At 37.2% G+C, this 27,218-nt stretch overlaps 1 protein-coding gene across 2 annotated transcripts in view; it reads right to left on the bottom strand.

Annotated features, from left to right (window-relative positions):
- Positions 1-18,291, bottom strand: part of LOC124868167 (phospholipid-transporting ATPase ABCA1-like) — a 37,291-nt gene extending 19,000 nt beyond the window's left edge. For both annotated transcript variants that reach the window (XM_047365032.1, XM_047365031.1), the window contains exons 1-8: positions 18,136-18,291; positions 14,445-14,553; positions 12,836-12,929; positions 12,121-12,262; positions 11,820-11,938; positions 8,759-8,880; positions 6,576-6,767; positions 5,273-5,362 (exon numbers count right to left, since the gene is read on the bottom strand). In XM_047365032.1, coding sequence (XP_047220988.1) covers positions 5,273-5,362; positions 6,576-6,767; positions 8,759-8,880; positions 11,820-11,938; positions 12,121-12,262; positions 12,836-12,929; positions 14,445-14,510 — 825 coding nt within the window. In that variant the 5' untranslated portion in view covers positions 14,511-14,553; positions 18,136-18,291. The remainder of the gene's footprint in view (positions 1-5,272; positions 5,363-6,575; positions 6,768-8,758; positions 8,881-11,819; positions 11,939-12,120; positions 12,263-12,835; positions 12,930-14,444; positions 14,554-18,135) is intronic.
- Positions 18,292-27,218: the final 8,927 nt, after the last annotated feature.

Here is a 27,218-nt window from a genome sequence, read left to right on the forward strand (position 1 = left end):
GGTTAGATAACACGTAATGTGAGAGAGCTCATCATGCTGAGTGTTTACACCACAGCAGCAATATTGTTGCTCCAAAGCAAATCAACTGATAAATGCAGGCCAACGCAATGCAAGAAATATGCATGTTTAAAATGGGAAAGAATTTTGAAATTTGGAACATAACAACAAACAACTCTCCTCTTTGTTCAAAGATTTCTTCATAGTACCCAACAAGAATTTTTGTTTGAATTGCAGTCTTTGTCTGATATGGGAATAACTTCTACAGCTGTGTTTTCTTTCCAGCCCAGAACAAATTGAGTTGTTGTTACGTTGGAGTTTTCTTAAATGTGAGAAACAAGAAGTGGTGTTTTATACTGTCATACCCACTGTCATATGCATTCTTACATCACAGGGTTCATTGCACGGCAGGGTTATTATAGGTCAAGTGACAGGTCTGCACAGGTTTAACAATGTTTCAAAATGTTCAACTAGACATGCAATTAGGGCAACAACCTGTGGCAAGGAATGAATGACAGAGGGAGGTTCATGTTTTTTTATGGAAGAAAAACAAATAAATAAAGAATTAATGTGGTAACTTTGGTTTCCTTAGTTTGAACGGGGAGGAAGGCACTTGGGCTTCCAGTAAGTATGGATCATGTGGATGAAGGCCTATACTTGATAAGAAAGAAAGAAAGAAACAAAGAAAGAAACAAATAAATAATTAATGTGGCAACTTTCATTTCCTTAGTGTGAACGGAGAGGAAGGCACTTGGGTTTCCAGTAAGTATGGATCATGTGGATGAAGGCCTATTGATAAGAAAGAAAGAAAGAAAGAAAGAAAGAAATAAAGAAAGAAAGAAAGAAAGAAAGAAAGAAAGAAAGAAAGAAAGAAAGAAAGAAAGAGGCTGCATCCAAAGCAGAATACAGAGGTTTGAGAACAAAGAAAGGTTACCATCGGCCATTTCTCTTAACAGGAAAACCTCCTCAAGCTACACAAGGAGAGAGCTATTTTCCTATTTATTAGCAACTGCACACCGTCAGACATTGAAGAACATGCACGCACAAGCATATATGGGCATGATGATATGCAAACCTTCAGTTTATCCTGGTTGTTACATAACATATTACATATAGCTGTGCTACTTTCTCTGCATATTTATAAATATATGTTTTTCTCCATTCCTCTTCAACCAAATATTCAAAACTTATTTTAAACAAAGAGAAATTGAGAGAGTAAGGCTCACTCACTGCTTAAACATGTTTACCTTGCGGCTGAGTCTCCAGCTACATCAGGGTAGCACTGTTTCCTACTGTTTCCTACTGTTTCATTTGCATAGATATGAGTGAAATAGTGCAAAGTGTGTGTGTGTGTGTGTGTGTGTGTATAAACACTGCAAGCTATGTTACACTTGCTGCACATGAAATTTTTCTGTGTAACTGGTTTGCTTTTGTGGCTGTCAGTGCATTAAAAAAGGTCTCATCCTATGCAGATGACTGAATGCGTTATTCCATTTAAATGCCCCAACATCTTCTTTGCTGAAACTTTTCTCACACTAACAAAGGGCAGCCTCGTCAGCGATGCCGCACTATATGCATGTAGGTGACTTTTCAAGGCAAAAGTGTGTTTTTAAGTCTGTGTAAATTAATGTTTTCCTCTGATGAAAATAATTTAGTGTGACAAGAGAAAATGTGTCATTCCCTTCAAGGCTAACACCCACGCTAACTTGGCGTGGTGGCGTGGTGAATAATACGGACTAAATGCAAGCATGAAGATGTACTCACTCGCACGCACAGTCAGAATGAAACAGGGATACTGGGAAGCAGGCAGACAGAAGATCAGAATTGTCCTGGAGTAACCTCAGACTACAGCCTCTGTAAGGCTATTTAAGTTCAAGTTTCCACTCCAGCACACAGCTATTTAGACCACATCAGCTCAGAGGCTGATAAAAAAATAATATTTCAACAATTATATCAGATTTTGCACACATTTTTCCAAGAATTCTGAGTATATTTGGTTAAGTTTGGAAATGCTTAAGAGACTGTTTGACTGTTTAAATGATGTGATATTTCTGCTGAAGATGCTTTAAAATTGCAAAGGTTGGGTTGTAGGGGGGATGTCAGTTTTTTGCGGAAGGAATGGCAGATTAGGCCAGTTTTTCTTTTGATAAGAAGCGCAGAGAGGAAAGCAAATTAATGGTCAGCAGAAAAACTAAGCAGTGGCTCACTGTCGGTGAATTATCTTTCTGTAAGATGTTTTATGTTATTGGTCAGGGGGTGGGAGGTTGGTTGGCTGGAAAATGTCCACCAGGTGACTAGAGTGAAGTTCTCACGCTCAGCCTCTTCAAAACACATAAAAGTGGATTCAAAAATACAGCCAGTTTGACCCTGGGATCTATCTATGTTGTGTACATAATATTCTTCAACAGCAGGTTTTCTGCAAGGTCTTGAAAATATTTTGGAAATCTCTTTAATTAAATTAGACTTAACATGTCTTACATTTGACTTACATGCATACTGCATCTACGGTCATATCCAGTAGATTGGAATATTATCAAAATGTCGATTTATTTCAGTTACTACATTCACTAAGTAAAACACATTATCTAGATTAACTATATACAGATTGATTTTTTGAAGCCTTTATTTCTGTTAATTATATTGATTGTTCTCTTAGTGCTAATGAAAAATTTGTAAAATATTACATCAGACCAATACAAACAGTTTAGTGCACAAATGTGGTCTTATGAAAAGGTTGTTTAATACCTGAATAAAGGTTATTATTTTTAAAAGGCAACTTTTAATCCGACAAACCAGCCTCAACCTAAATTTGTAAGTTTGTTTAATTATTGTTTCTTCCATCAGTTTTTTAACATCATGCCAGTTCCTGTTACTGGTTTATCAGATGTTTGCTTGTTACATCATACAATATTAGCTGTCAAGAAACTATATATTTCACAAGGTTTTGCTTGAAACAAGGGTTAAATTGGTTTAAACCTTTTGTAAGTGACCGTTATGCGAGCATTACTCTAAAAGTAAGAACGTGTTGATAATCAGGATGTTACGCATGGATTCAAAAACCTTTCATACGGCTACATTCAACTTGCATAAGAAACTGACATGCAGTATAATTCATAAGATACTGTCCTAAATTATTTATTTTTATGGCTCATTCTTTTAAGCAATACATTTTAATATTGATGATCTTAACAAGGTCCCAAAAGTCTTGAATTCAACATTTTCAAACTTGCAATTTATTTTCATAAATTTTATTAATATATTTGGTAGACATGTTAAAAGTCTACCAAAAAAGTTAAGAATGTTATTTCGAAATTATGGTTATGCAACCTTAAAAGTGCAAAAGATTGTGAAGAATAGAGAAACTGCCATGTTTTTCTTTCAAAAGAAGAAACCATACTATGTAACCAACATTAAAATAAAACATTGCCATGGTTTTATATTGTTTGAGATGATCTCATTCTGTCATGTCCAAACATGTGAAAGTTCTAACTTCTGTTTAAGATATTCTGACACATTTAGGTTGCAGTTCATTTTGCTTGCCAACCAATCAAACACCTTGGACTGAAGCACACAACAGAGGTTACAAAGGTTCATTTTTTCCATTTTGGTTTTCTGCATTTTGTTAGCAAAAAAATACCATTGCTAGTATGCCAGGTGCTCATTGCTGCTCGTAAATTTTTACTAAATATGCCACACAGTGTTAGCATGATATACCCCACTGAACAGCTATTTAGCTGAGCAAAAGATTTTATTGTTCTATTATGTCCATAGTTGCTCCTTTACACAGTTCCAATCAAAAACAGGAAATTGATATTGTGCAAAGAAGAAAATGAAACGATGGCTTAAAGTTGCAACATTTTCACTCGGAAGAGAAGAAAAGAACAGTTATTTAAGAATCTTTCAGCTGCTGCGACAGGAAACCCCAACACGTGCACACTCACAAACACGCACATGCACACACACACACACACACACACACACACACACACACACACACACACACACACGGGTCTTTGTATTTTACCAGATCAGCAGAGCTGGAGCCTAAGAGAAAAGGGGGTTGTATTGTGTTTGGTAAGCATGTAAAACCAACTGCTGCATCTCTCATTTCTCAATGCACTCCAACAGCACAGACCCAGTTACGTTAGCTTAGGTCAGGCATTTGGCTCAGAGTGTATGCAGTGTGCATGCATGTAATTTTCTGTTTGTGTGTGTGTGTGCAACGTTGAGAATGGTGCATCTGGTATTTCCCTGAGTCAAGTCTCTCATGCAGTCTGCTTACGTCTGCGATATGTGTCAAGACACGCCGCGGTATTTCTATGAGTCCAACTGTGCTCTGTTATCTGTTTACAGAAATGTCCTCTGAAGGGAAAGCTAGATCAAAAATAAAAATTTAAAAATGATCAGAGTAAAACTGCAGCACATGTGGATGGTAACATTTTGTGAAAGCAGCTAACTGTTTTAAAACCCTCAAATGCAGCCTTTCAATATAATTTTTCTACAACCACCAGTCAGCACTCCACAGAACCTTTTAATACCACGAAATACCACGAATCAGAGGGCAAAAATGCATCAGTTTCTTCATTTGATTTAAAAATGAATTTTAGAAGATATTTAATATTGGCCACTAAAATGATTTAATTTGTTAACATCAGTCCAGTTCAGCTTTTCTCGTTTGTCATTTTAGGTGACAAGCCAGTAAGGTTGGTACCTTCTTTATGGACTGTATTAACAAAACATATAAACTTAGTACAATTTAGGAACTTCTGTAAGTCATGTAGTTGAGATAGTTTCTGTGTTGGAGCATTAGCTAGCTTAGCAACAAGAATAATGGTAAAATAAATCTGGCTTGTAAACTGAGCTTCTTAACCCTGAGGAAGTCGGGGCATATGGATGCCACATCTTAGCTGGGGTTGTCACAGAAACGGTTGCCATTCCACCTTGTTGAAATAGATTTAACAGGTTTTTCACTATTTCAGTGATATCAACCAGAAACCAGTTTTTTGTACAAGCGAGGGCTAACCATTAACGTCTTTAAGTGTCTTTTAGAAATTATATTTCCACTCAGAAATATTAATCAAATCTACCCATATAAAGTGTATTGAAATTGTTAAACCCTTACCCTTGGATGCATTATGCCAGTTTATCAGTGTAGGTCGGAATTGATTTTATTCACAAACATGACAACTGAACTTTGGATGCAAATAATTCAGATGTCCTGTTTGTATGTGTTACTGTGTGGTTGGCGCTAGGTACACGTCTGTGGTTCATTTACCTCGACACCCAGCGCTCCAAGGCTCTCCAGAAGGTTGTTAGTTGCAGCTGAGACTTCTTGGATGGCTTTGGGGTCTGACCTCGCATCCTTCTGCCAAAGAGAATGGATAGTTTTTCAGCTGCTGCACGCAATGAAAGCATCTGTCTTAAAAACTACATAACTTTCTTTCGTTTACTGCAAAGTTATCTAAAGCGGATATTTTGTCCTTGTTTGTTTGATTAGATTAGGTAAAAACTGGCATGACATTGTAAAAGAAAAGAAGTTAGGTAAAAAGAAGGCCATGATAATGAAAACCGACTGCAGACACGGTAGCCGAGAAAAAAAGGTTTAGGAGGATTTGAACTCCTGTGTCACACTGCGGTCTGGTGTTTGTACGTGTGTTTGTGTGCTCTCATCTATCTCTCTAAACTGTTTGGTGCTGGAATGTTGGGAATTTGATAAAGCATAAGTGGTGACACTTAAAGAGAACAGCCTTCTAGGAAAAACCAACAATATCTCAGTGAACTCTCAACTTTAGCTCCCTGACATGCTCATTTTTCTCTCCATTTCTTTCTACCTTATCCTTTTTTATTTAACTCCCTCCCTCTGTTACACATGCTCACAACCAGGGCAAAGATGGGAGAAAACTGAGTTTTGCAAGAGTTCTTGTCCTCATAAGAAATTGGAAAAGAGTTTCCACTATTGCGCAAAGGTTTTGCAAATTTTGAAATCGGTTTTGAGGACAAAGTCTGTTTTCTGTGAATAATGTCCTACACAAGCAAGTACTTGCTCTCATGGGAATAAAAACTATCAACAAGACATCACCTTTTCTACTCTGAGCTAGCATTTAATTAAAAAAAAAATTAAAAGGACCAAGCCTGTTGAGCATCACTATGTTTTCAGTTTTATAGCTATTCCTGATCTTCCTTTGTTGCTTTTAAGTTCAGTAGAGCAGAATGTTTTGTTTACTTTTTGACATCCTTCCTCATAATGATTCATATTTAGGGCATATGTTTATAGAAAGGGGGAGACTATTTGGGAAGAAAGAAGAGGCAGCACCAAACAGGAAAGGGAGGAACTTCTGCTAAATAAACATTTGTTAAAGCAGAAAGACATCAAGATGTCAGGTTTTTCAAAACAATGAATATTTGGGTCAATCTTTTATAAAGATAAAATTCTGAACCACCAAAAAAAAAAAGAAAATGTTTTTTTGACAAAAAAAAAATAATTGTACCACACCCAGTAGGAAAAGGATAATCCTAGTTATTAACAGGAAAAACTATAATTTTTATTTTGAGTTTTTATTTTATTTAAATCGACTCACCCGAATCGGTTTCAGAAAGTCCAAATTGGAGAGGAAGTGGTTCTGAGCCTTGTTCAGCCAGTCACTGGATGATTTGCAAATGATTTCTTGAGTCAAATGGGACACATTCCGGTCTGCAATGTGGACGAACTCCTCCAGAGGTGTTGAGTTGCAAAGATCTCTGAGATGGAATCCAAAACCTTTTGTGAGCACCTGAGGAAGTAAAAACTCAATTGAAATTCAAAAGTCAAAAGTAGTCAAATTTATTTCTCTAAAAATGCATTATAGCTTAAGGATACTTCCCAGTGGAGATGAATTATTTACTAATAATTGTACACACACAATAAAAACACAGCTGGGATGCGCAATATGGATTTTTTTTACTGCAGGATTTTGCAAAATTCAATATTTTTGAAAAGAATACAAAGTGCTAATTCTGCTTTGTGTGTATTTAGGTCAATAATATCACAAGAGACTCAAACTTAACATCCGACATTAGTAACACTATGGCGGACATGCTACTTTTAGCATATTTTTAACATAGTTTGAAGCTTTAAATTCCATGCTGTCTATCCCCAAATTTTTCCAAAATTATAATGTTTCCTCAAATACCATACAGACAATGTGCTGAATATATAAAGAGTACAAGTAAACACGTTAGACAGATAAAATTGATTAAAAACATGCAGAAATATGAACAAATAAAAATACGAAGGGATTCAAAGAACTCTCATCAGTTGCCTGATGCCTTATGTGATGTCACCAGGGACACTTGTGCCTGGAAGCTGGCTTTGGCATGGTATATTTTATCTTGAATAATTAGCATTTTACAACTAAAGCTAAATAGTTTACTTGGAGATTTCCTTTGACTCAGACAGCATTACTAAAGCAAAAAAATAATAATAATTAAACTGGAAAGACAGAACAAAACTATAATTACAGCAAAAAACAACAAAGAAGTAAGGAATGGTAAGAAAAATACTGGGACAAATATAGTCATAACTTCCAAGAAACTAATTTCATCATAATATGTGTTTATCTCCCCCATCCTCTGTTAACAAAAGGTATAATATGTTTTTTGGAGGAGGAATTGGAGCGGCACCCAAAAGGGTGGAGTAACAAAATGTCCTTTTTTGGAACGTGAGAGCCCACAGGGTTTGAAAAGAGGCTCTTTTATTGTAACAGGGGCAAGATGTGTGTATTAGTGTGAGAGAGGGGCTCCCTCGTTTGTCTCCAAATGTCCTTGACCACTCTGTGCTATCACATTATGACTAATAGACAAAACGCACACACGCATACACGCATACACAGCTCGTAATCTGTTCATTGGAAAAAGCATTAGGGCTTAAAGCCTGTTTGAAAGACTGGGAATCATACTAATTGACTGACAGAGCATTCAAAACACGTTTTCCTTTGAGAAGCCACATTTATGTAACATCGGCCTGTGTGTGTTTTCTCCTTTTTGCTGTAAAATAGAACGCTATATAGCATTATATGTCAACAGCAAGAGGTACAGCAATGAGTACATTCCCATAATTTTCATGACGTGATGTTCTTGGTGAGCTACGTGGTCTTTGAGACATCCTCTTCTATGATCAATGAGTAGCTGGGAGAAGGGGCGGAGTGGTTCGTACAGACTCAGATGGTGTAACGTGTTTTTGACATAAAGCCTCTGTCTCTGCACGTGAGGGGAAAGGAGGGGGGAGGGGGAAAAGACAAAGCAATCATGTGACTGTAGCCGCAGAGTAGAGGCAAACGTAAGGGCCAGCAGACCTACTGTATTGGTCAGTGAACGCGGTATGAGTTATTAAAATGTTGCTTATATGAATGGAAGCCGATAAGTTTGGAGACTATAGAAACAAGGGCAAACAGATGCCGTAAAACTGTTTATCCTTTTAGCTAAGGTGACAATAATGCAAAATCTGTTGTTTGGAAAAACAAAAGTCATATAAAAAATCATAACCAAAATACAGAACTAATGGGAGGGGGACTAGTGCCTGATGTGATTTTCCCCCTGGGTATTAAGAGCTTAGTTGTTCTCCAGCTGAATCCTGCGGTCCAACAGATACAGCAAAGCCAATGTCATTAGATTTATGCACAATTGCTGCAATTGTTTGTGTGTGTGTTTGTGTGTAGTAGGGGGGTTGGTTGGGGGTTAGGATGGGGGTGGTGAAGTTCTCACAGCAATAATACTATTACCTTACCTTCTCCAAATTGACATCAGCCTCCAAAATTTGCTTCAGTGTGTGATGAGAAAGCGATGCGTTGTGGTGTAGAAAGTGAGAAAGAGTCTCATCGTCTTTCAAGAAGTCCTTCAGCTTGAATCCTGGATAAAAAAATTGTAGCATAATAAGTTTAACTTTTAGATCTGCAGTGCCTCCGCAAATGTTATCGGGTTGCCACGAAACGTGCTCAATGAAATATCTAGATCTCATAAAAGGGAGTCGGTACATTCAACTAAACACAATGTTCATCCAAGTATTTCAGGTGGGGTTTCGGGGTTGCAAAATAAAATAGGGAATAACACATCCATGATGAGACAATCTTTAGAACATATAATATGAATCCCTGAATTTATTGTGTGAATAAAATTCACTTCAAACATCTGAATACTAATGAGTCTACAAATACACACACAATCCATATTTCCATGCAATCTGAAAGCTCTTTGTGCTTTGCTGCATTCCAAAGAAGTCAAACCCTTTCTGAAACTGGTTCAAGTCAGCTGAGCAGTTGCAGAAACTCACACAGATGCACACAAATACTCCAAAATACAGATGGTTCTCGCTTCCCCCTCAGCTCTGAATTTAATAGTCTGCAGAGGTTACTACAGGGCATCCAACTTTGGTCCAAATACTCTATTCTTTCTGTCTTAAATTTGCTTCCTCGCTCACTTTTACATTTAGCGTTTTTTGAGCAAGCTGTTTTAATTTTCCTCTCCAGTGAAATCTTTTGAGGACTTTTGAGGAAAGTTTGGAAAAAAATACACAAACAGAAACAGCTCAGGTTGCAAGTTCTTTGTTTTAAGTTCATTCTTTACATGCCCTGTTTCATAAACAAGAATCAGTTCATCAAGTTCATTGAGAGATTAATGCTTTTCTGCTTCCTTTTCCAATCTGTTCTGCTTCTCTATGAAGTGGAATTTCAATATTTTGCTTTAAAATAATTTTTACTTTAATTCATATTTTTATCTCTCCAACACGGCTCATCTATTTCCTTGTTTCTTTTTTATACAGATCAAATGACAACTACGCAGCCACAGAAAACACTAAGGTTTCACTGAAAGCCCGAGGGAGGAAGCAAAAGAGAACAGAGTGTTTCTGACCATTTAAGAGACATGTGACTGAAATAAAAACATGGCCCAAAGTGTGTCAGCCATTTGCAAATTCTGAATTTAGATTGTGCCTCATCCATATTTTTTGGTACCATATTTTGTCTACAACTATACCTGTGCATGGGTCGCTGTGCGCTTCTGTCAGCTCTGTGCGACTATTAATGACTTAAACTCTCAGCGGTTAGCAGTCAGGGACCTGTAATGGAGCCTAATCAGCATTCCATTGGGAAGCCACAACTCCCAGTGAACTACAAATTAATACCCAGGAGATTATACCAGTATAATTTTCTGAAATTGTTTTTTTTTTTTTTTACTTATTCACATACAGCACCCTCCACATCTGCAACCCTGGTTGATATGGGTAAAATGGATTAAAATAAAAAACGATTTTGACAATTTTTACCTCCCTTACCATCACCCATACAATGCTCATCAACTAAATAAACTTCAGTTGTCATTCAGCCTTGTCTCAGATTACTTAGAGGTAAGTAGTTACTTTCTTGTAACTCTTTCCTGTCATATGAACATCTGCCCTAAAATACATGTTCTCTCGTATTTCCCATTTTGAAGAGTGGAATGTCATAATTATACCCGGGTAGAAACATGGTGCCATGGAATAATAATAAAGTTCCCCACACTGATTAACTTATAAGAAGCTTTTTGACCCGATTAAACAGACTGAATAAAAAATATTGCAGATGTATCTTGTTCAATGAATTTAAGTTGAAAAACACTTGCCTTACAACAAAACACATTATAAAAGTAGAAAAAGATATAACTGGGACCTAGTAATGGGTAAAGATTTTTGACCAGTGGATAATTGAAAGATTATATTTTAGCCTTTTGCTGTAAGGTGATATCTCACTTATTGTTTCAAACTTGGAAAGGTTTTCAAGAAATGATTATAGAATGAGCTGTACCTCTGGGCTAACTAAGAGCAACCAAAAATAAGGAAAAAGCTTGTTGCATAATTTTTGAAGAAAGGCCTAATATGTTCAGTATAATATCTAATTAGGGTCTTATGAGACATAAAAGTAATGCCCTCTCATTTATAGGGAGGAAATGTACCGACAGTCATAAGAAGTTGTGGTAATTATACATCAGAAATGAACAACATTCAGAGATTGCATCAGTGGTTAATATTATTGCACATTAAATGATCTTTTCCTCTTTTATTACATGTTTTTTCTATTGTATCATTGTATATCTCGTTCTTTTTTCCTTTTCACTGGCATTCATTGGGTTAATGCAAAAAAATACTACTGTGCTCACACTTTTTACAAGTAAAAATTGCTGAAATCCTTTTAAAAAAAATGTGTGTTTATTGTCACTTTAGTTTGGTTGCAAAGTTCTTCATAAATCCTTAATGTTCCAGTAAAAACATGAATGGTTAAGGAGAAGGTGTACTTAATCTGGAATAGACTGACTGTAATTGGGACAGGAAGCAGGGACATTACAGTGAAAACAAACTACTCTGTCTATGCTTTGATTACACTTTGTCTGTCTGCCAGGGTGGAGGGTATAATTTATAATATTTCCTGCACTGTGCCACAGACAGCACGTATGACCAGAGCACCCTTCATCACCCCTCACTACTTATGCTGCAATACCAGCCCACCAATGTTGGCACAGTGTGGTGGTGATTACTCAGGTAACATCGGCTGCTAAACTGCAAACTTATTCCAGCTTTTATGCAAAACTACTTGTTGCATTTAATTTGTAGCAACTCACATAACATTGGCTTTGTGTAATTGAGTGCCTACAGTGAATGTAGGCACTCCAATACGTTTAACTTAGCACACAGGTGGTGCAGCTGATGAATAAGCCATCAATGAGAATGAGAAAGTGAAAAAAATGGCCAATGGCTCTTTAATTAACAAACTTAAAAACTAGAGAACACAACAAGCTGATAATAAAAGGCATGTCCTTACGAGCAGGGTTCGTCTGAAGCTTCCTGAGGGCCTTCAGCATTCCTAAGTAGCCTTCATAGCTCTTATCGCTCTGGGTGTACAACAGCATCTTCTTGGCATCATTAAACAGGCGGGAGATTCTGATGACGTCAGCAAGAGAAAAACACAATTAAACACAGGTCCCATAAGCTTTCATTAGACATGAAGATCGTCTCTCAATAGTAAAAAAATTATAATGATAGACAGTTATAATGCTGTTATAATGTTGATAGTGCTAATACAAAACTGCACAAAGGAAACATCTCTTAACCACTTTACTTACATAGAGTCATTAAAATTTCCAACTATGCCTGGACTCTCTCCAGGGGTCGGATTACGAAAGCAGGGATTGTTGGCATTACAGACAATGCCTTGTACCCAGGGCAGGGTACCTGCTGAGGGCATAGCCTTGTTAGGGAAGTGGCCTGGAAAAACAAAAAACATTTCTCATGATAAGTTAAATTGCACAATAAGTGAAACACAAGCAAATTGTAAATATAAACGCATCTTTGACTGGGTGATAATTGGATACATAATTTTCCTTGCAAATCCTCTCATTATTTTTTTAAAAGCATTTATTCAAATTTACAAATAAAAACCTATTAAAAAATAATACCAGCACATGAGGAGTGGAGGTCGATACACAGTTCTTCAGTAAGTTAACTCGGATACATTTTGCAGGTTGCTGTTTTTATTCTCAAACGTTAGATGCTATTTAGTAACTGCTATTTATTAACTGTTTTAAAGACTTGTTTCTGTCACTGAACTGTTACATGGTAGGATGTTGAGAAAGCAAATATTGACAAAGCAGATAGATCGTTCTGGGTCAACAACAAGGACCTCAGATGAATGCCATGTTGACCTTTCTAAGAACCAAGAATCATATATATATATATATATATATATACATAGATACATACAGATATGTATATATATATATATATATATATATATATATATATACCCTTTTTTTCCTATAAGGGAGCTTAGTTACTTACATTCATGTTGCTCATGGGGTGGATAATGTATCCGGACTGATATCAGGATGAAAAAGATAAACAAGGGCCAAATGATCTCAATCAGCAACTGGATCTAAGGCACAAAGGATGATGAAAGGTGTTAATCAAACATCCCTGGACACAAATCTCTTACATCTGATGAGTTAATCAGCTCCCAACCCATTCTTTAACGTTGTGCTTTAATCTATGCATTTTCCTTAGCCTCATTTCCAGTGTTTAACTTAAAAAAGCAAAGTTTTAGGTGTTTGAATACAGGAATATACCGTTTAGCTGTTTTACTTTGCAAATAGTAAATCTCACCATGAGTAAATAGGTAGGGTAAATAGGTGAATAATCTGCAAGAGAGTGAGACAGAGACAAGGAGATCTGTATAGGTTTTCTATCTGCACCATATGGCCTTTGAGCCTCAGCTGCCAGCTTGAAACAGCAGGGCAGACATGTAGTGGGACGGATAAAGAACAGAGCTGCTGTCTCAACAATATGCACTGTATCCCTTTAGTCGGAGGAGATAGTTAGGGAAGTCACGTGGCCACAGCTGCCACTTCGAGGAGCTGCTCCTGCCTGATGGACAATAGCCTAATTGTATGCAGACGAGCTCTCCCCACCATATAAAGGGTCACTTATGTTAACGTGTCAGTCTGAATTTCATTTGCATACCTTTGAGCATGTGGGCATTAACCGTCACATGATAGTTGGCAGATAAATAGATCAAATTGATAATTATGTCATCCTCACATCTTTCTCTGACTCAGTCATTGTCGACACTGTAATACTTTTCAATCCAAATGTCTCAGACGGCAATAACATCAGCCCCACTGATATGAGCTACCCATTTATGAGAACAATACGTGTGAGTAAGCAGGCAGTGTTTTTGGTAAGAAAAAAAAGGCAACTTGCTAGAAATGTGAATGAGTGAATGAGAAATTATTAAACTAATTAGATTTCTTAATTTTTGTATACTTTTTTAAATAAAATGAATAAAACAATATTAGTAGAGATGCACCAATAAGGCTTATATTGGCACAGATTTAAGTTTTTTTTAAGTCTGAGTTGCCGAATACAGTTTTGACACCACACTAAAACACATAAAATTCAAAAAAGAAAATGTGCTACTAGTTCTTTTTGAAAATTAAGTAATTACAACATTGTGCCCATTTATGCATCAAAGTATGTCCCTAGCTCCTACTAGATCTTTATAAAATTAAAAGAAAATGCATCAGTGTACATACTATTGGCTGAAGGGTTAATAGGCTGAAAATAGTAAGAGTTTTTAGTTTAATGTAGTGGATGGATAAGAAAAAAAACAACTTTTTTTCATATTGAATCTGCTGGTCACAGATAGGAGCCAATCCAAGGGAATATTGGCCTCTGTCTCTCTAAATATTAGCTCTGTCACATAATCAGATATACTTAGAAATGCAAGAGATTAAAAATAGTGTTAAAAGGAGAAAGTGTTAAAAAAAGAAAAAGTACAATATTCACAAAAAGAGCAGAATGGGATTTAGAAAATTAAGTGATTTAATGATCAACAAATTCTGAAGAGACTACTTTTTTGTTCATGCCAATCAGTGATTAATAAACTACTTACAGTTTGTCTTCGTCTGTAGGTGAAGTTCTTCCATAGCAGTAGACCCAGCTGAGTGGAGACTGCCATGTTGCCGTCTTCCTAACCTCACTGAGCCAACTCCAGCTCCTCACTGAGAATACCCCAGAAAAAACAGCGTCACAAACAACAAGCACCAAATATGAGGATGATGCAAAACCAGCAATCAAAATAATTAAATTACACTTTTCTTGTTCAGACACGTTAAGCCTTTTCTACTCGGCTTTTTTGCGAACTAAAACAGTGGTCAATTAAAACAGATACAGTGACGCAGAAAAATAGATTTGAAAACAGAACAGAAAGTGGTTACAGCAGCAGAACACCATCTAAGACACGCAACTGTACCAAATGTGGCTGCAACATTTGAGCTGGTCACACAGCACAAGGGAAACAACAGGCACCGCAGAGCCTTGAGAAAAAAAAAAAAAAAACTGCGAGTAAAAGGCTTGAAACTGGAACATGACAAGCATTCTCTGGAAAGGAAAATAATCCTAAAAATAAATCATCAGAGCCAAAGTACAGTAAGCTGCCTGGAGAAAACAATAAAGCTGGAAAACAATGCCGGCACATTCACCTGTTGAACAAAACTCCTATGACCTGAAATGCAGACGTGCCACAAATACCAGTGAGGCTCAGCAAAAAGTTACCAACTGCTGACTGGAAGAAGGCTGCCAACTCCTGCAAATTCAGCTCCACTTAATGTAAACCCATCTGTCCAAAGTTCAAGAGCTTCATCTGGGAGGATGAGTGTGTGTGTGTGTGTGTGGGGGGGGTCAGTAGACTCTTACCCTCATTGGCTTTAGAATTAAGCACCATTGCCCATTTCATGTAGATGCAAAACTTATACATGGCTTTAGCACATTAGTTTCTCCTTGTTTATTCTTTATAAAATGAGTGATTAAACACCTTTAGTCAAATACTTGTTTTCTGATTTCTTTCTGGGTGTTGTGTTGTTTGCTTTCATTCTTTGTAATTTATTATATATTTATCAGACCTATTTTATTGATCTGAGGAGAACAGCTTTTTATCTAAAATTTGCATTTATTTGCTTTGAAAACATGTTGTATTTTGAGTCAGACATCCTCTGAGAAAATGAAAGCAATCAAAGATTTTTGACTATCAAGCCATACTCTTTTAATAAGATGTTTAATAAGGTGTACTCCATGAATTAAATTTGCAGCAGAAATTGTTGCTGACATTTTGTCGAACTTTCACCTAGATCAGGAAAATAATATCTTTCTCTGATGAAATTGGTATATATTTAAAAAGAAAACTTAATGCTCTCTGCATACCAATCCAGGCTATATTTCATTCAAAATCTTCTTGAGTTAGATGATTAGCAAAGTGGTGAAACTTCACGTTCATTGGCGGAAGAATCAAGGCCATCCTGTTTTTCATGCAAAATGTCCTTTATACAGATTAAAGCTGATTGGCTGCAGTGGACAGTGGGACCATAGCATTCCAAAGTCAAGGACAGAGTGATGTTCAAACATAACAAGCTATACTGATTAGCTGATCTGCAACAAAATCATTTTCAAAAACCCTCAAAATCCAACTTTCTATGGCTCTAAAACAAATTTTCTCTTAAAAAAAGTTATCTAATAACTTTTGTCATTGCTTTTTTTCTACTATCTAGGTTACATAAATACTTGGTGAGCAAAAATATGCAAGGATTGCTTCTGGCACTTAATCATTCTCCCTTTCTGTTACTTTGGATACCAATATGGTGAAGGAAAACATGAACAAAATGTGATACAGATGTGAAGGTCCCCCCAAGAGAATCAACAGTGTAGCAATGTCCATTAGCCCTAAAACATTAGTTACTTGTACGCAACGTGCGCATATCTATCTAGCCTAACTAAATCCACTGGAAGGTTCAAAATTTCACAATAAAAACTAACAGGAACTTTGGGATCAACGAACAAACAGTGACCCAGGCACATCATCTGCTGAAGGGGTACATGTGTTTCCCCCAGTGAGTCACTTGATTTGATGACAACACAAGGTGGCAAAAAAAAAAAAAAAAAGAAAATCAATCTGAATTCAACATATTGTTAGACTAATTCAATTAATCACAGCAAAACCGCTTTAAAGATCCCTATAAATGACTAATCTGGCCATGTTTTAGGCTACTGTGTCATGATGTGATATAAAAACAAAGCAAGCCATAAAACGTATTCCTTTTTATTTTATTCCTCTTCCTAAAACCCGTCATTTGGTTGTTTTCCTCAATGAATGAGCTAGTCTGCTCTTAGCTATCACCTTCATTCTAAGGATTTAACCGCAATATTAGACAACATTTTTATCGGATACAGCGAGTTGTTTTCGACTGCATTACGCATTTAAATGAGACAAACATTGGTCCAATTCTAGACGAGAGAAAAAATTGAGGTTGTTTTGGTGCAGTGCGAGGGCGCCTCTAGTGGTATAAAACAGGTCGAAATTCATTTTTATACTTGTTTACCATGATTCCTCCCTCACGTGTTACATCACAATAAGACAGGATGTTTTTTTTTTCTTCAACGCCGCTGTCTTTTTGTTCTCATTAAACGACTCAAAAATACAACTGATCAATTGAAAGTTTTATTTTTTTTTCTTATATGTGGGCAAAAAGAAGAGATATAGTCGTCAAAGGTTTACATGAAAATACTCTTTTTCTTGCTTCAAAGTACCGCAGCTAAAAAATTTCATTTTAACGACGTGACAGCTTCGCGGTAAGCATGCCTGTCAAATAAAATCTCGAAAGAAAGAGCAAATAAATACCATACAAATACACATAGAGACATTTTCCATCGGAATTTTTTTTTATAGAGTGAAAATTACAAAATGGTAAACTAAATTAAAACAGGCAAGAGTCAAATGCCTTCGATCACATGTTTTTGGTTGGTGCATCAAATTGTTTATTAGATTGTCAAAAATTATCGTCTTCCAGACCGACTTTTGCCCTTCATCTCATTGTTCTATTGAACTGGGGTTACTGTCGGTCATCCAGCTTAGCGGTACTGACCAGCAGCATCGCAAGTCAGACAAAACACAGCAACAAAAAATGCGAGTGACCCTTCAAAATAAAGCTAAATGTTAATTCAAATATATCCTATCAGTGATTTTTTTCACATCTGTCACATATTTGACCGTCTTGTTCTAATTACGTAAATAGATAAATAAGTAACAACATGTGTTTTCAAGTTATAAATATTTATGAGGTTGTTATTTAGCATTAAATTAAGACGATGCAATGGGAAGTCATTTATTCTTGTAATGTCTCACCGGATGCTTTGTGGTTCTATATTTTACTTGACTCTATTCTAGAGTCGACTCCGTCTCAGACAGAGTTGAAACAGAAAATTAAAGGCGTCAAGACAAAGAAAAAACATGACATTCCTCATTATAGAAGCAAAGCTGCGTGATTTTAAGTAAATTGCATTTTTGGTTTAAGCTCAAGACGTTAAAATGCAGAAAAGTGGCGGATATCTATATCAGCACAATTAGAGCACAGTAATTTACTTACAACATAATTTTTTTTTTCTTCTTAGGACCAGTTTTAGACAAAAAGACTAACAGCATGCTCACAACAAGACAAAAAATATGCTATTAAATGTGCGCTACGGCATCTTTGTCTAACAAAGAAATTCCAAATCTTTGCGTAAAACAAAGTAATGCATGCGAAGTCACCAACCTTAATCTTGGGGTGTTTATTTGTTCTTCAGCTTCTCATCAATTGAAAGTCCTATTGCTGAGAATAACGAGGTTAAAATGTGCGTCCCTCTGACGCCGCGGTGCTCCTTGTTGTTCTTTGTCAGTGTCTAGGAAAACAGTTTTTTCTCCTCAGGCTGGCTTTTATAGCGCAGCTCGATGCGGAGCGCAGATGAACAGCAGAGGTAACTAACGGTCACAGTTAGTTGATGCTCCCATATAAGGCAAGCACGTGCGGAAGCAAAACATCTCTTAAAGGGCAAGCCACACCTTGTTTTCTCCTAGTAATTGAATTTGGCAAATAATGCAAATGGTATGAAGTAATAGCATACAGTATGCCAACGATATAAAAATATGTGGATTTTCTTGAATTTTTTCTACTCTCTGATGGAGAGTTACCACAGTTGGTGAAGTGACTTGTCTATTCAGTTCTATTCCAGAGCTCTTTCTGCTTTCATCACTTTGAATACAAAACTGCTCAAAAATATTAATGGAACACTTTTAATCAGAGTATAATATCAATTCACTTAAACGTCTGGAGTATTGATGTTGTTAGTTAAATAGTAGAAGGGGTTGCTAATCAGTGTCAACTGTTTCAGTGTTAATGAAATTAACAAAATCTGTGCTAAGTGGGCAACAATGAGACAACCCCAGAAACAGGAATGTTTTTTTCCCCCTCCTAGTTTTTTAGGTGCTTTTCAGTAGTTTTGCATTTGACAAGGGTCGGTGCAACTACTGGTAGCATGAAGTGATACCTGGACCCTGCAGAGGTTGCACTGACAGTCCATCTTCACCAGGATGGCACCTAATTACATGCCATTGCCCGAAGGTTTGCTGTGTCTTCCAGCACAGTCTCAAGAGCATGGAGAAGATTCCAGGAGACAGGCAGTTACTCTAGGAGAGCGGGACAGGTCCGTTGGAGGCCCTTAACGCATCAGGACAGGTATCTGCTCCTTTGTGCAAGAGAAACAGGATGAGTACTGCCAGAGCCCTACAAAGTAACCTCCAACAGGCACCTGGCGTGAATGTCAGGAACCCAAACCACCAAACTACTGAGTAGCATTTTGAGTTGCTGCAATGACATTTCAGCAAATAGGCCTAGCCTAGATGACTTCAGATTAAGACTTCTGTTGGTTGATAATTTTAATTTTCTTCAAATGGTGCGGCATCCTTTTGTTCCTAACACATTCCCAATTTTAATATCAGCATGGATATCCAACATAATTTTTTTTTTCTGCATTTGAGATCTGATGTGTTTCTGAAGTGTTCTTTTAATTCTTTTGAGCTGTGCTTTTGATGAAGCTGCTGTGAAATATTTAATGATGCATTTTATTTTTAAGCATTTGTTTATTAAATAAAGTATGTGAATGATTCATTTACAACTAACTAATGATATATGAGCTGAATATATAGAAGAATAGTTTGCTCAGTAATTACTGTTTATATTGAAACTTTCATCCGTAACTCACTCACATATTTTGCAATATTGGCGACTGTATGTCAAAAGTTGACGCTTCTTTTCTTTTTTGTAATAAAATTGCCCTTTATCATCACAGTAAGTAACTAAACATTGTGCCCCAAATTTGAGCATGATTAAGGTGCAAAATTCTCAGAGCAACAGTTTTTAGCCATGGGCAATAAAAATCTGTCTTTGCTCTCAATACACCAGAATTAGATATTTGTACCCAAAAAAATATAGGTCTGGGAACTTTATGCTGGCAAACTGCATTTTCTATTTTATGCATTCTTTGCAGCTGGGGGTTTTCTGTGTGTGAAATATAAAATAAAGTGACTATTTTGCAGCTTGTACTGGAAAATATCATAAAGCTAGATGGTTTCTGTCCAGATATCTACAACTATAAGGGTGTTTAATAGCATATTCTGCTGTCATTTACAGTCCAGCATTCCACCATTCTGCAAAAAGTGTAGTCAATACAAAAGCTTATGGCTGCAAATAATCAGTCATATTCAATGGAAAATTTAAATGTTACAGTTTGTGAGATATAGGACCCCAGAATGCTGACCAGAAGACAGCATGACGGTAAGTGCAAAAGATTTAATAACAAAAAAAACTCACTCACTACAGGAGGCAGGAACAAAACAAACGGGCAGGCAAGACAGGCCTGGCATGATCAAAATACAAGACTTGAGCATGAAAACAAGACATTAGCATGAGAACAAGACATGAGAAATGTTTCCGCGACGACTAACTGAACAGGTGTGTATGTATGGAGTGAAAACCAGGTGGAGAAAGGAGACAGATTAACTTGGACAGGTGAACCGAATAAACTTAATTGACAGACAGAACAAAACTGCCACTCTAATATACAAACAAAACCAAACTTGACAAAACATGAACAAGACGAAAAAAGTAAAGCATGACCAGGAAAATAACAGAAGCATGATTCAAAATCTAAGAAGAATAATAACAAAAGAACGAGTCAAAACCTTAACTGTGAAAAACATAAGAAAAAACCAGAAACCAAAAACCAAACAACCCCAAATCATAACATTAAATTTTGTTTCTTCCCTCTAGCACATTTTAAAAATGAAATTAAGGTAATCCAATAAATCATTTATCCTGTTCTGAATCCTGTTGTCCCTGAAATGCACCCTGTCCTCTACTGTGCTGTTGCCTAATCATTAAGTCCGTCCCAAGTGCTTTAGAGACAACAGTTAAACAACGACACATATTTACTATACTGTTTAACTAAACCTCTCAATTGTCCAACAAATGCTCTGTACAGAAGCAGCTGTCAACACTTAATGTCCATAGATATCAGTGTTTGGATCCTTTACAGCGTGTGCTTTGGTCTGAATGGCTCATAGGCACTTACACCAGATTAGGGTGAGTTAAGGTTGCTTACTGGAGGATTGTGTCAGTAAAAATTGCAAGGGACATTTGAGATTATATAGTGCCTTGCAAAAGTATTCACACACCCAGAGCTATTTAACTTTTTGTCACATTACAACAAAATTCAATGTTTTATGCTGGATTTTATTGGGATTCTATGTCATAGGCCTACACAAAGTGGTGCATAATTCAAAATCAGTAAAGTGTGGTGTTCATTTAACTTCAGTCCCCTTACTATGATGATCCTAAATAAAATTCTGTACTAATTGCATTCAGAAGTCATCTAATTTGTAAACTAAGTCCACCTGTGTGTATAATTTAATCTCTGTATTAATCCAACTGTTTAAAAAGGAAGATGGCTGAATTTTCAGCCTCTGAATGTGCTTTGCAGTTAGAGATATACCTCAAAATATTTACAGCTGTAACTGTAAGCAAAATATGGCTCTATGAAGTATTGACTCAGCATGGCTCAGTATGAAAGCACAGATCCAAGAGTTTCTGGGACAACTTCACTGACTCCCAAGGTTCAGGAAAGGGAAAATGATCTGGTGAGGTGAAGACTCCAGCAACACTTCAAATACTAGGAAACAACTTTATTAGCAGACCGAAGCATTTCGTCTTCACCACAATACGAAAGCACACCACACTGTTTATTTGTAAATGCATTTTAAAACCCTATTTCATTTTTCATCCACACTGAAGTAATGTAAAAAATGTAAAGAAAAAGATCTAGACATATGAAGATTTTTTCCTGGCAAAAAAAGGGTCCAGAACAAAATTACAAAAGACTTCAAAGTACATTTGTCTGTGTTATAACTAAACATGAATGGAAATGATCAACCCAGCTCTGTTAAAGACCTAACAGAACAACTGCAAGTGCATGGTGGAAATGATTTATTACTTCATTACTATTTCAAAGACAAAGTTATTGCTGTGCACCAAAATTGTAAAACAAATGCTTTAAACTCAATTCAGAGTTTTACACACACACAATTGCAGACATACAGTAATACTCTAAATGGTTGTTTTTTAACAAGAATATCTTTAGATGAAATTAATGCATCCAGATTTAATGCAAAACTAAACACTTTAGTGTTTCTAAATGGCCTTAGTTCATTGCTCCAGTTGAATCAATGACATTAGATTGTCTTCCTGCTGTTTTGCTTATGTTTTTCAGCAAGGTTGAATATGATTATTTTTAAACAATTCATAACAACAAGGTCAGATTTATACAAAACATTAATTGCTACTCTCTAATACCACAGAGCATTATATTTTAGTGTGCTTATCTTAACTGTTTTACTTTAGAAAATAAGAACACTTGATTTCTTAAATGTAGCTGTTCTGTACGTTGGGATCTACTGGGCGCTGACAGCTAAAACAAGACCAAAGATAGCATACTGTAATTAAGTATGGTTCCATTAAGAAATGTTCTTTTCTCCTGGATGGGGTACAGTAAGTTCTCCCAGCATGACGCTTAATTAAAACACAACCCCCAATCAGACAGATTAGTATTTTAATCAATCATAGATCCCCAGATCTGCCAGCATAAATAAAGAGTGGTGAAAATCGACATAAACAATCTCTAAAAGACTTATTTTTCACAGTTAAGGATTTGGAGCCAAGTTTAGCATCTTTACTTTAATGGACTAAAACAGCAACATACAATGCTGTGCCTTCTCTTTTGTTTTTTTGCATGGAAATATTACATGTCCTGTGCAACACTTAAAAGAACACTTTTGTGAAGCAAACATAATCCGTCTAGCAACCAGAAAACATAACCATCTGCCCTTGCATTTGATTCACAGACATATTTAATCATACTAATCTTGATTTCTTCTTTCTATGACATTCTGTCACATTTGATTCATAGTGTGCACTGATGTTATGCACTCAACCACACACTTCAGTGAAGATACCACAAAAGTGAAAGATATTCCATTAAAAAAAATAGGAGTTTAAAGTGTCTCTAAATTCCAGAGAACGGCCAGCTGATCCACAGCTTGTACGCATCACCTTGCTGGATTCTCCCTGTGAAATGGAGCAAGCAGTGGCAACATTAGCATCTAGGAACTCAACGGGCAGTCAGCCAGGCGTCTGTCTTTTTTATCCATTCAGAACTGTTTGCTTTACTGACCAGTAAGTGTGCATCTTGACAGGGAGATTGGTAATTAGCCTGCATATACAGGTGCTTCTCAAAATATTAGCATATTGTGATAAAGTTCATTATTTTCCATAATGTCATGATGAAAATTTAATATTCATATATTTTAGATTCATTGCACACTAACTGAAATATTTCAGGTCTTTTATTGTCTTAATACGGATGATTTTGGCATACAGCTCATGAAAACCCAAAATTCCTATCTCACAAAATTAGCATATCATTCAAAGGGTCTCTAAACGAGCTATGAACCTAATCATCTGAATCAACGAGTTAACTCTAAACACCCACAAAAGATTCCTGAGGCCTTTAAAACTCCCAGCCTGGTTCATCACTCAAAACCCCAATCATGGGTAAGACTGCCGACCTGACTGCTGTCCAGAAAGCCACTATTGACACCCTCAAGCAAGAGGGTAAGACACAGAAAGAAATTTCTGAACGAATAGGCGGAAGCAATGGACTGAGTCTGGAGTAGAAACATCCAGAGCCACCGTGCACATGCCTGTGCACGGTGACATTACGGAAAATAATGAACTTTATCACAATATGCTAATATTTTGAGAAGGACCTGTATTTTCTGCCATCACATTTTTTCAGTCTACATTAGGTTATCCATTCTTAAATATATAAAGCACAGTTTGTATATTTTAAATTATCTTACTCAGCTGCACATATCTGAATATTTGCTACTTTCATAACTGTATCGTTTTTCATACATTGTACATTAGACCTTAAGGTACAGTCCACCCCATTTTTCAGTCAGTCAGTCATTTTCTATACCGCTTCTTCCATAGTGGGTCACAGGGAAGGTGGTGCCTATCTCCAGCAGTCTATGGGCAGTAGGTGGAGTACACCTAAGGGCAATTTAGAGCGACCAATTAACCAAACAGGCATGTCTTTGGACTGTGGGAGGAAGCCAGAGTACAGAGTGAGAACCCATGCATGTGCGGGGAGAACATGCTAACTCCATGCAGAAAGACCCCCGGCCGGGAGTCGAACCCAGGACCTTCTTGCTGCAAGGCAACAGTGCTACCAACTGCACCAACAATGTTGTGCAGATTTTTCCTAAACAGTTTTTTTTAAACAATTCATGGTGCATTTTTCATTTAGGTTTTCAATTCACGACAACATTGCGGTTCTGTTGATGTTACCTGTATGTCTTTATAGTTGTTAATTGTACAACTACAACTTCACAGTGATATGGGCATGATCGGAGTAACAGAGTGATCATAATGATATAATGACTGAAGTGGAGATAAAACTACCAAAGGGAATGACATTGCACAATTATTTCTAACTAAAGACTAATCTGGGGCTGATACTGATACACAGAGACATTCAGGATAAACAAGACTTGTTTAGCTATTGATAAATGTCCTGTTCGAGGGAAATCTCAAGTACATACTCTCTGACACAGAGAACAGAATGAAACACACTAAAAGTCACAAAACTTTATATTAATGTTCAAATTCAAGGCTCTAGCTCAGTTAATGTAGAAAATCAATGTTTTGATTGCTAAATATGCAGTAAGACAAATGTATGATATGTATTATTGTTGTTTGTTTGAGAAATGACAAAGTACATTAAATGGTTCAACAGATCAAGATAAAATTCACTGTTATTTTATGCAATGAACTGTCTGGAGCCATTATTCCAACAGGCTGGAGAACAATGGTGAGTTAAGGTTGATGCAGTGTGAGCATTGTATGCACTCAGAGATAATGGGATCAGTAGACTAATGGCTTTCAGAATGTTAAACTTCTGTTGGATTCCCTTGGAACTCTAAATGTAAAGAAATAACACCATACAGATTAATGCTTGGTGACTTTGTTAGAATAAAGGACTCTGTGTTGTCCTGTGATGAACCGGCAACCTACACAGGGTGTACCCATCCCCAATCCACCCCCACCTTCACCCAGACCCCCCACTGACTGCTTGTGACAGGCACCAGACATCCCCCACTTCCTGAGTGCAATAAGAGGGTATAGATAATGAACAGATGGATGAGGCAGTATAGTTGTTGTCCAAAGGAAGTTTAGTGATTTTCTTATTTAAACTTACAACCTCTTACACAAAACACCCATTTATACAGGTAATACTCAAGCAAATCCATCCATCCGTCCATCCATTTTCGACTTATTGGAGAGGGAAATCCAAGCAAGAAACACTCCACAGGTCATTCTGTGGGATCCTAAGACATTCCCAGAAGGAATATAAACTCCATCCAGTGAATTCTGGATCTGCCAGGGTCACCTACTAGTGGAATGTGCCTGGAAAACATTCAAAGTCAGAAGCCCAGAAGGTGCCTTGATCAGATGTCTAAAACATCACAACTGACTCATTTTGATGTGGATGAAAAGTGGGTTTATTTTTAACTCTCTCTAGATGACAGAGCTCCTCACCCTATTTCCAAAGCCGTGTCCAGCCATCCACGAAGCTCATTTCAGCTGCTTGTAAGTAGGATCTGATGCTTTTTTGTCATGATCCAAATCTAGTGGCCATAGTTGAGGGTTGGAACAAAGAAAGTTCCAGTAAATTGGGGGTTTCCTATTTTGGCTCAAATCCTTCTTCACCATGACATTCTGTAGCAACACCTACCTCACTGCAAACAATGCCCCAGTTCATCTACAGGTCCTTCTCAAAATATTAGCATATTGTGATAAAGTTAATTATTTTCCATAATGTAATGATGAAAATTTAACATTCATATATTTTAGATTCATTGCACACTAACTGAAATATTTCAGGTATTTTATTGTCTTAATACGGATTATTTTGGCATACAGCTCATGAAAACCCAAAATTCCTATCTCACAAAATTAGCATATTTCATCCGACCAATAAAAGAAAAGTGTTTTTAATACAAAAACGTCAACCTTCAAATAACCATGTAGAGTTATGCACTCAATACTTGGTCGGGAATTCTATTGAAGAAATTACTGCTTCAATGCGGCGTGGCATGGAGGCAATCAGCCTGTGGCACTGCTGAGGTCTTATGGAGGCCCAGGATGCTTCGATAGCGGCCTTTAGCTCATCCAGAGTGTTGGGTCTTGAGTATCTCAACGTTCTCTTCACAATATCCCACAGATTCTCTATGGGGTTCAGGTCAGGAGAGTTGGCAGGCCAATTGAGCACAGTGATACCATGGTCCGTAAACCATTTACCAGTGGTTTTGGCACTGTGAGCAGGTGCCAGGTCGTGCTGAAAAATGAAATCTTCATCTCCATAAAGCTTTTCAGCAGATGGAAGCATGAAGTGCTCCAAAATCTCCTGATAGCTAGCTGCATTGACCCTGCCCTTGATAAAACACAGTGGACCAACACCAGCAGCTGACACGGCACCCCAGACCATCACTGACTGTGGGTACTTGACACTGGACTTCTGGCATTTTGGCATTTCCTTCTCCCCAGTCTTCCTCCAGACTCCGGCACCTTGATTTCGGAATGACATGCAGAATTTGCTTTCATCCGAAAAAAAGTACTTTGGACCACTGAGCAAACAGTCCAGTGCTGCTTCTCTGTAGCCCAGGTCAAGCGTTTCTGCCGCTGTTTCTGGTTCAAAAGTGGCTTGACCTGGGGAATTCGGCACCTGTAGCCCATTTCCTGCACATGCCTGTGCATGGTGGCTCTGGATGTTTCTACTCCAGACTCAGTCCACTGTTTCCGCAGGTCCCCCAAGGTCTGGAATTGGCCCTTCTCCACAATCTTCCTCAGGGTCCGGTCACCTCTTCTCGTTGTGCAGCGTTTTCTGCCACACTTTTTCCTTCCCACAGACTTCCCACTGAGGTGCCTTGATACAGCACTGTGGGAACAGCCTATTCATTCAGAAATTTCTTTCTGCGTCTTACCCTCTTGCTTGAGGGTGTCAATAGTGGCTTTCTGGACAGCAGTCAGGTCGGCAGTCTTACCCATGATTGGGGTTTTGAGTGATGAACCAGGCTGGGAGTTTTAAAGGCCTCAGGAATCTTTTGCAGGTGTTTAGAGTTAACTCGTTGATTCAGATGATTAGGTTCATAGCTCGTTTAGAGACCCTTTTAATGATATGCTAA

This window comes from Girardinichthys multiradiatus, chromosome 5 (genome assembly GCF_021462225.1).
Source record: "Girardinichthys multiradiatus isolate DD_20200921_A chromosome 5, DD_fGirMul_XY1, whole genome shotgun sequence".
Classification (NCBI taxonomy): Eukaryota; Metazoa; Chordata; class Actinopteri; order Cyprinodontiformes; family Goodeidae; genus Girardinichthys; species Girardinichthys multiradiatus.